Raw genomic sequence first — 16,009 nt, forward strand, 5'->3', positions numbered from 1 at the left:
ATAATCTACAGAGTTCCCCAAGCTTTCTACTGCATAGCAAGGATAGGGGTGCAGCCCACATTTTGAACAATAATATGTTTGATCAGGTAAAAAAGTTTCATTGAATGTGTCTTAATAGTTTGGAAGAAAAATTGCAAAATGAATAACAATATCTACACTGTCTTCTTCTATGAGAAATGTTGGTAGGTTGTGAGGGGTTGGCCATAATATAAACAGTAGTTAATTTCTTTGTCAGCTAAATAAAATTTGTCTAAAGCTTACATAGGAAAGTAAACAGCTGATCCCAGGGACACTTGAACCAACATTAAACTTTCACAAGGAAATTTCTATCCCAGATGAATTTATCTTTTGCGTCACTGTTAATTTAGAAAGTATTTGGAAGTTGAAACTAGCAACTCGGTTTTGTTGATGAGCTCTGACTTACGCATTCTTTGCAGTTCTCAAATAAATCACTGCTGGCAAAACCCCACCGCTTTAATTAACTTTGGGATTGAACTAGTTCCTAGCAAAACAGAAAAAAAGCAAGATAAGGCTATTATCAAGCCCGAGAAAGGCAGAAGAAAACAGCTCTGCTCTTGTGTTCAGTTTGCACAGCAGGGAAAGACAATTAATTCTATTTCAAGAGAAGAGCAATGGGCAGAGCTAGAAAACGGGACTAGTGTGTCAAGCTTTGCCCTCTGCAGCATGTGGTTCAAGACCTGAGCCAAATGCTTGTCTTGCAATTCCAGGAACCTAACTTGGTTGAGGGCAGAGCTCTTGTCCCAGCTGTTTTCAGTGTTAATTGGGTGGTCAGCCATTTGCTCCTGGGATGAGAAACAAGCCGCCGCAGAAGCTTGAACATGAAGAACCGCTTCACAGAGCGGAGGAGCAAAGGCCCCGTGAGAATCCAGACTGGCTGTCTCCCTCTGAAAGAGGGCTACAAGACTATTTACTCATGGGCTGATGGCTCTGATGGCAAAGTTTGAATCGGATACTGAATTTTTCCTGAGATGATTTGAAGCAAAAGCCCAAATAATTTCTATTGAAGAGCTCTGAAATAAGAAAGCTTGCCATCAGCAGTAATCCTCCAGCTAAGAAAGGCGACAATCTCTCCCAAGAAGACAATTTACTTGGGATGACCTGACAGAAATGTTACCTAGCTGTGTGAAGATCTATACACCTGAATTTAAAAAAAAAAAAAGGAAAAAAAAGTTGATGACAGGATTTAAAATGGTGACTGAACAGCTGTATTGAGAGCGATTGGTTTCTATTGTCAAATATTTCAGTAACTGCCCTGTTGACTCATGGGATGAAATGTTCAAAGAATTACTTCAGATAACATTCCACCATATGATTGGTTATCATCTTCAAAACATAGGCCATATTTTAAAAATCTATAAGTTTGAACTTTTTGAATTTAAAGTAGAATAAAAATCACTTGATCTCGGATAAGAAGTAAAATATTTATCTGTTATCTAGATGACTTTAGGATCAGCTGCTTTTTGGCTAAGGGAGAAGGGTCACGTGTGAAGCTCGTAGAAATACATGTTGATGGTGTGCTCTTCTATAAAACTCCGTGGTAAGCACTTTGGGCATCTTGCTAGGATTGGTTGATGACCAAAGGTGATGATTAATTGCTTATACCCATTGCCCTCAATCTCCTGATGTAAGGAAACTATTAATGAATGGATACGTACCCTAAAGATTTAAAGTAGAGCTGACTGATTCTATTATCATTGTGCTGGGGAGCTTGGGGCCTGCTGGCAGGTGCTGGAGCAGTAACTGAGTGCTACATCCTGATCATAGGCAGCAGGAGACAAGAGGCTTGTGTGAGCTTTTCAAACTTCAAAACCCACCCCTACTGACATACTTCCTCCAAGGCCACACCCTGTAACCCTTTCAAATAGTGCCATTCCCTGGTGACTAAGCATTCAACTATATGAGCCTATAGGGACCACTCTTATTAAAACCACCACACAGAGTAAGCTACAGGCCTCTTTCACTTCAACCATAGAGGAAGAGTAGCCCTTGAACCCCTGAAAGGAACGATTGGAACTCCTTGATGATGAGTTCAAATGGTTACCATGAAGGATGGGCAAAACAAATTGCAACTTGGAATTGTGAGTTGGGATTATGTCTAAAACTATAGCAAATGAACCAGTATGTGAATTCTACTATATGGATCTTGTGGTTTACTTGATGTTTTTATTACTTCCTAATTCCTTTCTGTAGTATAAAGATTGCATTTGGTAGATAAGATTTTCAAGTGCGATTATAGTGTATGCATATTAGATATTGTTTACAGTTAACATATATAATTTGATTATTAAATATTGCATTTATTAAAGACATTCCAGTACTCATGGAAAAAGATACTATAAGAGACAGGTAAGGGCTGGCTTATCTCTGTTACATAACTGTCAGGAAATATCTCTTTGTCTCTGTCATGTAAATGTCATCAGGAGGAGAGAGACAGCCATCTTCTTTGGAAAAAGTTTCACGTGGTAATGATTTTTCTAGTTCTCTAAGTTCCTACTCGTCTGTCACAAAGGATCTCAACCATTAACACTGAAATTAAAGAGGTTTTTGTGATTGATTCTTAGCGTGATTCAGTGTGACTCTCTACATATGCACATTGGACTATGATTTATATGTGTTTTAAAAGACGCGCTCGTTCCCACAGCTGCAGTGTTTCTCAGGTTCTGTTCCACAGTGAGGTTGCTCTCCTTAATCATGAAGGTTATTAAACCTATTTATGTCTCACAAGTGCTTTTCTAATGAACTCCCCGATTACTTGTTCTCTTGTTTGTTATGAAGAGCAGAGAACACAGCATTCCCTTGAACTAATTGAGCGGATTGATTATTGCTATTTCTAAAGCAACCATAAACATGTGCCAAAGTTTCCCAAACCTAAAATTTATGTATCTGGAAGTATTATTAGTCAGACTTTACTTAATACCACATTTCTGAATATCCCGGTACTGAATATGTATTTCTATTTTATGTCATCTCACCCTAGAGTTTCCTGCAAAATCAAAAGGGCAACCAGAGTGATTACCATTTTAGAGAGACACAGTGTTTGCACTGATTACAGCAGAACACTGGGCTTTGGGCGGCCTTCCTGGGACTTCCCTCCAGAACAAATCGGGGAAGGAGGGACCAGACTGATCGTTATGGTTGAATATGAAATGTTTTCCCCAAAGCCTCAGGTATTGAAGACCCGGTCCACAGTTGGTGGTTTAATTTGAGGAGGTGCTGGGAACTTTAGATGTAGGAGCCTAGAGAGGAGAAAGAGGTCGCAGGTGGGTGGGTTCTCAGGCTGACCACGGTCCCTTTCTGTCTGTCCCTCTCTGCTTCCTCAAAGATGTGAGATGTCCACCTGCCCTCCAGTCTTGCACTGAAAACGCTAAGAGAAATAATCCCTTCCTGAAGTTGTTTTTCTCGGGTGTTAGTCACAACGATGAAAAATGATACAATGGAAGAAAGGAAGTCCGAAAGAAAGTCTAAAGATGTAATTTCCAATGTGCTGAGAGCCAGAGCTGGGGGAGTTGAGGGGCTGTTTGTAATTCACTTTTTATTTTTATTTAACTAAAACGCGCCTGGCCCATCATGCATGTGGAGGCTGTTTGTGGACTCTGAACAGTGCCTAAAGTACAGACCACACTGTGCAGACTTCCTGTGAGGCCTCGTGTAATGTGAGGGGCTGGAAGGAGGGAGGCAGGTGGTGCCAATGTCTTGTGCAGGGTCTCATTTGCTCGAATCCTCTTACGGTTTACCAGCTGTGGAAAGCATTGTGCCCTTTCGGCCCTGGTATAAAATGCTACCATGATTCTCCACGTGGCCCCCAAAGCGAATGTCAGCTTCCTGTCAGGATGAGCAAACCCGGGCTTCACACACTCATGATGGCAAGACAAGCCTGCAAGGCGAGGCAGGGCGATTCTGCTACAGAGGTTGTCTGCTTTCCCAACCTGACTCAGCTCATTAAGACTCGGAAATAGATTTAAACAGGACTGCGTTTCGGGTTGAGTTGCTGGAGCATCATGGAGAACCTGGCTTAGTCCTAGATTCTGCAATGTAAACCCCAAAGCATTGGGCTTGCCAAAGCGGTCCCTTGCTCATAAGCTGATGCTTTTCAAGAAAACTCAAGAGCAAGTGGATGCATTTCCATGGGGGTTTCATTCTCTTTGCGCTTTTAAATCAAAGGGTCTTTCCCGGTATCCGGTATCCGTAGTCACTGTCCTCGTCTTCCCACTCAGAAGCGCGCTCCCTGTTGTGCAAGCAGGACCTTAAAGATGCTTCTTGTACCACTTCCATCACGGCCACCACGGTTCCAGGGATGAAAGCAGCCCCGCAACTGAGAAAACATTCTCCAAACAACCCTTTGTACCCCAGATGAACAACAGGGGCCCTTGACACCGAGATGTGAGTTCAAATCTGAACCTGTAGTCGGCTGAGTAATATGGGCTATAAACCCATCCCAGCAGGCTTCTGGACCTTACTGAGCCTCCATCTGCTCCCTTATCGGGTGGGAATCTTACTATCATCTCCACGCTGTTTTGGAAAAGGGTCTATCGCACAGTGCTGGGGGCAAAGACAGGCATCCAATCAACGAAGCACTTTTACAAGCCCCCGAAACATCATGCCACAAAACCAAAGACATGAGACATAAACAACCAAAGGAAAAAATTCCAAACACGCCAGAACACGTGTATCCAAGTAAGAGTTACTTCCGAAGGTTTCCATGGGAACCGTGTTTCATTACTCCAAACATCTGCTGTGTTTGGGAACTCGGTCCATGGTCCCGAAGCACATTTGTTAGACCACAGGGGCGGGGACAAATCCTATAAGGATGGATTTGATTTTGGAGAGCCACCAAATGCCGTGCAGCAGGAAATAAAATGAAAACACGGTCGACTTTTTGTTAGGAACAAAGCACCGAACATTAATCTCTCTGTAGATGGCAGGATGATCCCTCTAAAATGCCAAGCGAATCACACTCTCCTTCTGTTGAAGGCTCCTCGGTCATTCTCCACTATTAGAATTAAGTTCAGGTCCCTTCACTCAGCACAAGCATCTTTTGTGACCCACCCTTTGCTCCCTCACACTTGCCTCTCTACTGGTGTGCAGAGGAGTTTGGTTGCCCCCAACCGCTGAGCACTCCAGTCCTTCCCACTTTCACCTGTGACTTCCCTTTTCTCTGGAGTGTTCCCGAGAATGGCCTTTCAGAATTGGGTAGCTTGCTGCCTGTCACTTGAGAGTTATCGTCTCTGAAACTCTGTCGTGAGAAAGCTCTCTGAATTAGATGCTTGGCCTATACGTGGTACCTACGTCTGCCCTAAACTTGTCAGACAGCACAAGAAATCACACTTGCCCCTGCCTCTGTCCTCTTACAGCCTGAGATTTTGTGATGAGCCTATGCATGTCAAGCTTGTGGAGGCACTTTGGGCTGAGCCCCAAATCAACCTGCTGATGACAACAGGAAACCAGGTGACTATGAAACAGATCGGGAGAGGAAGCTATATAAAATGTCGGTTATTGTTATGGAACGGTTAAGGAGTATGGCAAAGAATCTTGGGCCAAGGATGTCATGGAAGAGCACTTCAAATGCAAGAAATGAATAAATAGAAATTCTGGCTCATTTAAAAACAAAATACAATGAAAAGTAAAAAAAAATGTTCTAAAGATAAAGTTTACTTAAAAAATAATATCTGGCTGAATGTTGATATAGGTATCCTGGTTTCCACAACACCTAACTGAAAACACAGAGGCCCTCTCTAAAACGGAATCTAGAATCTGAGAATTTTCACCAATTATCAGATAGATGCAGTGGTCTTGGGGAGAAAGGACGCCTGGCTTTGCAGCGTTTAAAAGCAGGAAAGAGCTGTTCTTCAAGCAGCCCCACGAGGGCGCTGTTCGTTCTCTGTTGCTTTCCCCGAGTCTAGGCAGCTGCTCTAATCAGAAAATTAATCCTTTCCCAGTGCCCGGCCTGCTGAGGAATTTGCTTTCTTCTTGGTGGAGTTCCAGAAAGTAAAGCCGGAATGAGGCTGGGCCCAGGAGACGCTGTGAGTAACTTATTCTCAGTGCCCACGAGCACTGCCCCAGAGTGTGTGCTGAAGGGGGCTCTCGCTGTACTTCATGATTGTACTCTCTGCCTGTACTTTTCGTTGTTGTTGTTGCTGTTGTTTTGGTTTTGGTGTTTTGAGACAGAGCGGTGTAACAGCTCTGGTTGTACTGGAACTCACCCAGTAGACCAGTCTGACCTCAAACTCGGAGATCCACCAGCCTCTGTCTCCGGAGTGCTGGGATTAAAGCCGTGCGCTGCCACCGCCCGTCGCCTGTACTTCTTCTACTTGATTCGTTTGGCAACCACTTCCTGCACGCAGCCTGTGGGCCATGTCCTGCGGAAGCACTAGGAGAACCACGGCAAACCAGCCGCATAGACCGATATGTATTTAGTGGCACCCGGCTGAGGGGGAAACGCCATTTCACTGCAGAAGGATCACACTGGATCTGCCCTCCTTGCTGGGTGCTTAGGATCTGTGTTTGCCAGTTCGCTCTCCTTTTCATGCAGATGGCCAAAGAGAACGCAAAGGTCACCAGTGGACTGGCAGAGGCCCCAGGACACACGAAAGGCTTGTGAGTTGGGTCACACTCTGTTTTGAAAACCTATGAAACTGCACCCTGATGGTCACCTCGGGCCATTACCTCCCAGGATCTCATGCTCAGTGTCCTGGCTAGTCTTGTGTCAACTTGACACACAAACTAGGCAGCTACACTAATCAGAAAATTAAACCGTTAGCATGAGAGTTCTGGCCATGGAGCTGCCTAGAGTTTGTGCAAACAACTCATGATGAACAGAGAATACAGGTGTGTGGTTCAGATGCCCAGTAGTTGGGTGAGGACGGTACCGCTCATGCAGGCTCTGCATTTCCGCCCCATTTCTCCCTTGCCTTGAACCTGTTTAGGGGAGGAAGGAAGAAAATATATGTAAAGAAGCTCGTTGTAAACTCTCTTGGCTACAGGCTCCTCACTGCAGAAAAGAGGGCAGTTTACAGACACCCAGTACCCCGGCGTATAAGAAGATGCGTGCCGACTGAGAGCTCTGCCCAGGAGTGAAGACTGGCTCAGTGGGAAGAGCAAGCGTGAGAGAAAGAAGAAAGCAGCAAGCATCCCAGCAACAGGAAGTTTCCTTGGCGTTTAGGAGATTCCTCACTGGGATCTCATCTCTTCTCCTTAGCTTCCGGAAGCCAGGCTGACTCCTTAATTCTTAAAGAAGAAGGGATCCCATGGGACACGATACCTGGAAAGAGGTCTCCATTCCTAGTCCCCACGTCCTTCCCCACAAAACCAGCTCTACTCGTGGTACGGAGAACACAGAGGCGGTGCTGTGCCCGTCTGCGGGCACCAAGATTTCCACTATGAATGACTCCGTTCTCTTTGTCATCAGTCTTAAAGAGTCAATGTTTCCCCCAGACTCTTGTTCTGGAAGAGCACAGCAGAAGGCAGCACAAATGCAGTCACGTACTCAATCCATTTTCACTGAGTACCAATTACATAGAAAATGCTGCGTGTGTTGGGGAGATAGTGCACAGTCACATCAGGGAACACATTTTCAGGCAGAGGAAAACACACGGGCATCATACTGGACAAAAGGACATTTACATACATCATTCTGGACAAAGGGACATTTGAATCAAGCTCTGAACCACGGACAGCTCTGAGTGGGGAGGCACAGTTGGAACAGGGAATAATGAAGGTGGGGGACATTAGGGATCAAATGGCAGACAAGCAGGTGGCTGACCTGCAGACTATGAGGTACTCAAGTGTCTGAGTAGCATGCGATTCCCCGAGAAGAGAAATGAGAGCCGAGGCTAGGAGAGTACTTTGGTATGAGATTTTTCAAGGGCCCCGGAGGCCAGGACATTTGTATTTTGATAGGTAATAGGGGAGTGATTTAAGGTCCAGGAGGGGGTGAGTGAGGCAATCCAAACTATGGCTCAGGGGGAACAAGAGGAAAGGGATTGCAATTTCCCAGCCAAGGGTAATGAAACCCTTACTTAGAATGGTTGCTGTGGAAATTGGGAAAGGGGAAATAGACGGGAGAGGCTTTGTGGGGGTTCACTAAACGGCGCCTGGCTGCAGATTGCTCACGCCTCTTCTCACTCTGCTTGACCCTCATTCCGCTCCTTGCTCTGATCGTAAAACTGTATGCGGCCTCCCTTAACAACCAGACTTCTACTTCCTGGAAATATTCTCACCGGCATCAGGTAAGGCTTCATTTGCAATAACCATGAAGGGCACCCTAAAGAACAATTCTTGATGCTCCAAATGAGGACCTGATATTCCTCATCTACACTCCTATTGTAATTTTGCTTTCTGACCTTTAGGGAAAGTTTTCCCTTTGTTCTTAGGACCCCGCTCTGGGAAAATAGGAACCCAAAGAAACACAGCTTTTCTGGAGCTTTTGGCTGCTTATACAGAGTGGAAATCAAGATAACAAAAGTAAATGTGTTCAAATGATTCCCAAGTTCTTCCTTTGTTCCGTCACTCTGCTTTAAGAGCATCTGAGAACTGTGCAGTATGAATATTACATATTTAGGGAAAAGGATTTTAACAATAGAATTTTAAAAACTCAATTATGAGAAATTCAAGAAAAGCAGTCACCAAAATAATTGGATTGATAATTCAATTGTTAAACAAAATCTAGGTACTATATTAGTCATTTCATTTTTAAAGGCCAGAAAAGCAGGAGATATTATGCAGTATATGTATAATCTCTCTTTCCCCTTTGGTGGATAGTGGCTGAAATGAGCCGAAGTTACCAGCATGTGACAATGGGAAGAGATTCTCTTCCATGCCAAGTCTTTCTCTGGTTATTTTGCCATTGCTATTTCCAGGTCGCCCCTTTCTGCATGGTGGCACAGGTGGCAGACACTGGGCATGCCTGGAAGGAGCGCGAGTGCTCTGGGACAACTGCACCTACAATGCAATGGTGCAAATACCAGGAGCAATGGTGCTAGGGTACACTGCCGTGGTACCAGGTGCTAGGGTGCACTGCCGCAGTGCCAGGTGCTAGGGTGCACTGCCGCAGTGCCAGGTGCTAGGGTGCACTGCCGCAGTGCCAGGTGCCAGTGTGCACTGCCGCGGTACCAGGTGCAGTGGTGCCAGGGTGCACTGCCGCGGTACCAGGAGCAGTGGTGCCAGGGTACACTGCCGCGGTATCAGGTGCAGTGGTGCCAGGGTGCACTGCCGCGGTACCAGGTGCAAAGGTGCCAGGGTGCACTGCCGCGGTACCAGGTGCAAAGGCGCTAGGGTGCACTGCCGCGGTATCAAGTGCAGTGGTGCCAGGATGCACTGCCGCGGTACCAGGTGCAAAGGCGCTAGGGTGCACTGCCGCGGTACCAGGTGCAAAGGTGCCAGGGTGCACTGCCGCGGTACCAGGTGCAAAGGTGCCAGGGTGCACTGCCGCGGTACCAGGTGCAGTGGTGCCAGGGTGCACTGCCGCGGTTCCAGGTGCAAAGGCGCTAGGGTGCACTGCCGCAGTACCAGGTGCCAGGGTGCAGGGCTTGTGAATAAGCTATACCCCCTCACATAGGTCGAGCCATCTGCACAGCGCTTACCGTAGGTGGCGGAATGTAAGCGCTAGTAGACAGTTGTGGTTCTATGTTATTTAGGAAAGAATGGCAAGGGGGAGAGTGTGTATTGTTTATCACAGTTATAATTTTTAAGATCTTTCTCACACAGATGTGGAGCCAATGGGTAGGGAGGACCAGGAATGCCAGTTATAGCTGCATACTGCTTCTAAACACTGTCCCTGTGTAATTTTACTTGACTGTTAATGTACTTTCTAATGCTCATTTGCCATATGAAGTAATTAAGAACATATTTGGAGTGTCCAAGGTCTACAGCTATGAAATGAGGACTCAATCCAAATTAGAACCAGGCGTGTGCAAACGTGAGTGCTGGCTGTCGCCCACCTAGCCTGCTTTTGGCTTGGCTGAGGCCATTGGTCTCCTTCTGTAGGAAACACTAGTACAAAGCAAGAGAGATATTCAAAGTATCCCCAAAACAATGTAGTCTGAGAGGAGGACTTTTCCAGAGCAGTGGAACAAAATAATATATAAAAATATATTTAAATTTATATACATATATATGAGTTTGCATAATTTGATATGATGTTTTAAATCACAATAAGAAAAGTAGCTGGCATTAAATGCACAGAAATCAGCTACTTTTTGAGGAGGGTAGAGTAAATTAAAGTCCTGCATTCTGTTAAGAAAGAAAGAAGAAAAGAAGGAAGGAAGAAGGAAGGGAGGGAGGGAAGAAGAAAGGAAGGGGGAGGAAGGAAGAAAGGAGGGAGGGAAAAAAGGAAAGAGGAAAGGAGGAAGGAAGGAGGAAAAGGGAAAGGTCACTTCTTAAGTGCCCACACCACTTATAAGGATTGACTGGGAAAACACCTACTTTCAGAGATAAGCATTTTATTTTACTTTTTCCCTTGGGGGAAAAGATGATTTAAAAGACAGAACAGCCCTGTGCTGTCCCCTGAACTCCAGGGGACACACACTCCTGTGAGCTCCCTAGGCCCAGAACCACATGCGCTTCCTTCCTGGAAAGACAGGTTTCTAAGGTGGTGACTGCTCTGTGGTTGAGGGATGGCTGCCTTGCCTCTCTGTTGTTGCTAATGAAAAAGAAGAGACAATGGAATAAAAGAACTAAACAGACCGCCTCCTTGGGAAAGTATCCAAGTAGAACCAAGACCAAAAGGACTAGGGTAGGGTCAACCAATCACAGTCGTCAAGATTTGGCTCCCAGCGACATGGAGGTTGGTTAAGGGGCAGAGGGACACCTAGGTGGCAGTAATGGGATCTAACAGGGAGTGCTGCCCTTGACTGGCAGGAAAGCAAGGCCAAAAGAGAAAAAAAAATCAGCAACAGAAGTCAACTTCTTGGAAGGGTGAGATTGTCATAATCTGAGTGGGGCAAGAAATGTTGGTAGCGTTGCTAGTGTGAAGACATTCACCTTCGAAGACTGTGACTAGGGACTGGCCTTGAAGCTGGAGGGGGTGTTAGGAGACAATGGCTGTGAGTCTCTTGTTTGGGGACACCTGGCCCTTCACACTCCAATCCAGTCAGTTATTCTGGCCTCTTAACAGGATGGCTATGTAGTCCAGACTGCCCTCCAACTCATCCTCTTGCCTCTGCCTCCCAAACGTTCGGATCATAGCAGTGATAAATTATTTTAACTTATCTATATTTAAGAAATCAAGTGTCAAGGTCTATATCTAATGGTAGGGTGTGTATGGATGGGCTCCTGGGGATCCAAAAACTCCCGGCTATCACAGTAGCTTCCAAGACAGGGTCTCCACTTGTTACCCAACTGAACCCAAGACCATAAAATAACTAAGACCCAGTGAGGAGAGTCTTTAAGATAGAAAAATTAAGGCCCATGAATAGGACAAATTTTCGCTTCATAAAATCAAAGCCTTTTAGCATAGCTTGCGGACATAATACTGTACTTACATCAAGAGCCACAGACTGCTTGGCCCAGGACTTCTTCACTTGATCGTACATAATTGTGTTGTTGATACCAAGGCCACAAAAGATGACAAAAGCCTAGGACACAGAAAGCCTGTTAATTAGAAACCATAATAACTCACAGACAAAATCTAATATGAAAGCCGCGGGCCACCAGAGACAGTTCTGAAAATATAATTTTATTGTGCTCAGAGGTGGGCCTCAGGGAAAAGTGCATCACAGTTGTTAATTACTATTGTCATGTAAGAGCTTTACAGCTCACATTGCACATGAGGAAAAAATCATTACTTCAATGACACTGTGAAGAAATAATGTCACACATTTGGAACCACACGATGTGTTTAAATGTGACCTTAATTTATGTGGGCAGTAGGCTGATTTTAATTATTCTATTTTATTTAACCAGGAACAGCCCCTTTCAATAGCAAGGTTACAAAATAGTTTGGCCAAGAAAGTAAGAAAAAGAAGCCATGAGCAGAGAGAGCTAAGGGCAACGAGACTGACTTGGAATCAGCGGCTAGCACAGAGATGCCAGGAGGAAGGATACTGATACACTCGGTGGGCAGACTCCGGCCCAGTCCATGAGAAAGCAGAGCACAGCTGACCTCTTCTGCTGTGATACAGGGAACTGAGCCTTGTGGACTAAAGAACACGGGGGACATACACCTGGCGGGGCCGGCTAAGGGTCTCATGACTGGACACATGAGAACAAGACAGGGATGGTACTATCAGACAGACACGGAGGGGATTCAGTTCTGCAATGAGACCAAGACAGAACGATCCAAGGTCACAAACTAATCTGATGAGGGGAAGCACAATCAAATTTTGCCTCGTGTTTATATAGTCTTTAAATCTTCCTCTTTGCTGGTACCCCGTTTAACTACATTAGAAAGATTAATGTTTACCCTAACAAATGCGGGCAAGGAAATGGCTGGCAATTTGGTTCTGGCCCTTGGCTTTTAAGTCTATTTGCTCACCTCAAAAAGCCGCTGGTCTGCATCATCAAAAGGTTTCCCATCGAGTCTGTTCAGCACTTGAGCGACCCCTGTTGAGGGAAAGTGGAGACAGTGGTCACTGTAAGTACTGGGCATTGTCACTGGGAGAGAACAGGTCGCAGCTAATTCTATGAATAGCTTAACACACTCATTCAACCCGCCTCCACGCTGGAGGTGTGATGAAGTTGGCAAGTATATTCGAATATGTACACACTGTTTTACATATATCATTGAATCTATTTATCTCTGTATATAATATATAATACCCCCCCCACACACACACACATGCTTTGGTGTTTGGGAGGGGCACTGTGGCAGAGTGATTAGGAACCTGGATTTAGGTAGAACCTTAGTTCCAATACCAACTGTGTGACCATGTTTAGTGATGAACTTTCTCATCTGTGCAAAAAGAGTTAAAATACGAACTACCTCAAAGGATTATGAAGATGTGAAATAAGTCTTAAATTTTCAACATGCATACTCAAGACATACAACATGATATTATGGGACACACATAGATCAAAGCAAAGTTAGTTCTGCTACCTGCTACCAATGGCGCACACACTCAACAGTCTCAGTTTATGAGGGCTTCCTCTTTCCAAATACATTCCTGGCGTTCTACCAATAGTGTTGGTGTTTCACTTCCAAAAACAACAACAACAAAAAGACAAAACAACAGTGCTCTAACTGGAAACCTCAGTGTGCGTCCATTTAGCAGAAATATGCAAAAAAAATAGCTATGATTCGCTGGGCGGTGGTGGCTCATGCCTTTAATCCTAGCACGGAGGAGAGACAGGTGGATCTCTGAGTTGGAGGCCAGCCTGGTCTACAAAGTGAGTTCCAGCAAGGTCAGGGCTACATGGAGAAACCCTGTCTCAAAAAAACAAGAAAGAAAAAAAAATAACTCTGATTCTAAAGTGAGCCTGTATTTTTAAAAGTACCTAACTTCACCTGGCGAACTGACCAGATTCTCAGCAACATGTAACTAAATGAAAAGTTCTTAGCATATAAGAAGAAAACTATAGCTGGACTTTGGAGTAATAGCGACGTTTATCATTAGGATTGAAATGTAGGATTATATGTGAGGTTGCTATTCGGTTAACATACAATTTGTCTTCTATGGGCATTTTCTCTCCTTTAAATATGGATATATCTAAAACTTTATATATGATGTAAACTAATTCCCCATTTGTATTCAGGCTTAGCGTCTAAGATCCTAGAATATTCTTTATGCTTAATAACCTACTAATGTATTTGTACAAACTAAGCAGTCCAGTGGGAAAGATGTCCTCCAGAAATGCAGGACTTGGGTTACAGGTGTATCTCAGTTGTCCAGTGTTTGCCTCGTGAGCAGGAAGGGCCACCTGAACTGAGGGTGATGACGCACACCTGTGAGCTCAGCACTCAGAATGCAGAGCCAGGAAGACCAAGAGTTCCAGGAACACATAAAACTCTGTCCTCCCTCCTCAATCTGACCTCGACAACACTCCCAGGGCACTAAGTCCTTGGTTAGGCAGTACTATCTTTGTGCTTAGCCAGTAATCTTAGGGTGTGGTAGAGAGAAGCAAGGTTGTATGTTATGTACCAAATCCATCACCTTATGTCTCTTAGAAGAAAAAAAAATCACATTTTCATTGTATTTTCATAGTTTTAAGTAACTCTCTCTCCTTCATGATTGTTTAAGCTTAATCATAAACTGTTTGTTTGCCTGCGCGTCTGTGTTGACTCTGGCACTTTTCTGATTGAATTGTTTAGTTTTTATTTATTTATTTTTGAGGCAGGGTCTCCTATAGTCCCAGGATGGCCTTGAACTCACTGTGTGGTTGAGGATGACTTTGATCTCTTCCTGCCTCTCACCAAGTGCTGGGTTTCAGCTATGTGCCATTGTGCCAGGTCCTGACTCTTTTCCTAGGTACAGGGAGACGGCAGGGAGGGAGAAAGATGTCGGAAGCTGCTTTTGCCTGGTTTCCTTACTGTGGGGAAAGTGTCTCTTTAGAGACGTGCCGGCAAAGTTATGTGTGCAGATGTGTCCAACACCTCTGCACCCACACTATGTGTGAAAGCTCAGACATGGTCGTAGACATCCTCGGAAAGTTAGGACCCCTCAAGTTTAATCTTGATCTCTTATTAACTCTAAGTTTGTGGCTGTTTCAGTCTCTCCTCTCCTCCCTCTCTCTCTCTCTCCCAATTCCGTCTCTGTTCTTCAATGTCTGCCATGTAAAATAACAAAGTTCAGAAGGTAGGCTTCTGAGAGCCCTTCCAGCTTTGGAATTTACTAGAGCTTTGAGCTCAGTAGATAGTTGTTCCTGATCTAATGGATGCCCATTCGTTAGTAGTCTGTGCTTATGGAATTGTAGAAGAGTATGGAGACAGACCTTGGTACATTCTGGGGAGCCAGAGGAGGGATGGTTGTTATGAGCCCCAGGCTAGCCAGAGGTCAGAGGCAACGCACGCACACACACACATGCACACACGCACACACACTCTCTCTCTCTCTCTCTCTCTCTCTCTCTCTCTTTCTCTCTCTCTCTCTCTCTCTCTCTCTCTCGCGCGCGCGCACACACACACACACACATCCACTCTCTCTCTTCCTTTCTCTCTCTCTCTCACACACACGCATAACGGGGGAACACATAAAACTATACGGGCCTGGTTTCCGTTTTAAAGAAAGGTTGCCCCACAAAGAATCACATGGGTAATGTCTTACCAATTATTTGGTGGTTGCTGTTCCAGATAGGGACACAGAGAACAGATCTTATGTGAAAACCAGATATCTGGTCAGCCTAGGGTAGAAAAAAGAAGCTAGTTATCATTAACTATTAACTACCCATGGAAAAGTTATTTCTAATCACGGCACCATAACATTTTTTGAGACAGGATCTGGTGCTACCCAGTCTAACCTTGATCTCACCATTTTCTCACCTTAGCCTTCTAGAACAGAATGCCACGGCATCCGTTATACCTAATCTTTTAATAAACACACTTACTTATTCTTTTTATTATGTCATAATGAGCAGCACAAGAAAATCGAATTCAAATGTAATCAATTCATTAAATAAATCAAACAATGGAAAATTGGCCTGACTTGCCCAGTCACTGCAACCATAGAGAAACGGGCCACAGTTATGGTACCAGACAAGTATTCTGCAGTGGATTCTGGGTAATTAATACATTTTAAATAGACCAGTAGTCAGTGTTTAATCTTTGACTGGGAATACCCATTGGTAAGAATGTTTGAACCTACAAGGAAATGTTTTATAAACACATTATTATAATTTTTTTTCTGAGAAGACAGGGTTTCTCTGTGTAGCTTTGGAGCCTATCCTGGAATTCACTCTGTAGACCAGGCTGGCCTTGAACTCACAGAGAACAACCCACCTCTGCCTCCCATGTGCTTGGATTTAAGACATCTGCCACCACTGCCTGGTGCACAGTAACTTTTAATACTACATGTTTTAAGATTTCTTTTTATTATTTTAAGTTATGTGTAAGTCTCTCAGT

At 44.6% G+C, this 16,009-nt stretch overlaps 1 protein-coding gene across 1 annotated transcript in view; it reads right to left on the minus strand.

Moving 5' to 3' along the window:
- The window catches only part of LOC121439071 (dual 3',5'-cyclic-AMP and -GMP phosphodiesterase 11A), a 282,745-nt gene that overhangs the window by 118,407 nt on the left and 148,329 nt on the right, over positions 1-16,009 (minus strand). The window contains exons 7-9 of the mRNA XM_041639564.1: positions 15,216-15,291; positions 12,491-12,558; positions 11,499-11,591 (exon numbers count right to left, since the gene is read on the minus strand). Of these exons, the coding sequence (XP_041495498.1) occupies positions 11,499-11,591; positions 12,491-12,558; positions 15,216-15,291 (237 nt within the window). The remainder of the gene's footprint in view (positions 1-11,498; positions 11,592-12,490; positions 12,559-15,215; positions 15,292-16,009) is intronic.

The sequence above is a fragment of the Microtus oregoni genome, unplaced genomic scaffold, assembly GCF_018167655.1.
Source record: "Microtus oregoni isolate MIOR12 unplaced genomic scaffold, Mior012 000060F_001, whole genome shotgun sequence".
Taxonomy (NCBI): Eukaryota; Metazoa; Chordata; class Mammalia; order Rodentia; family Cricetidae; genus Microtus; species Microtus oregoni.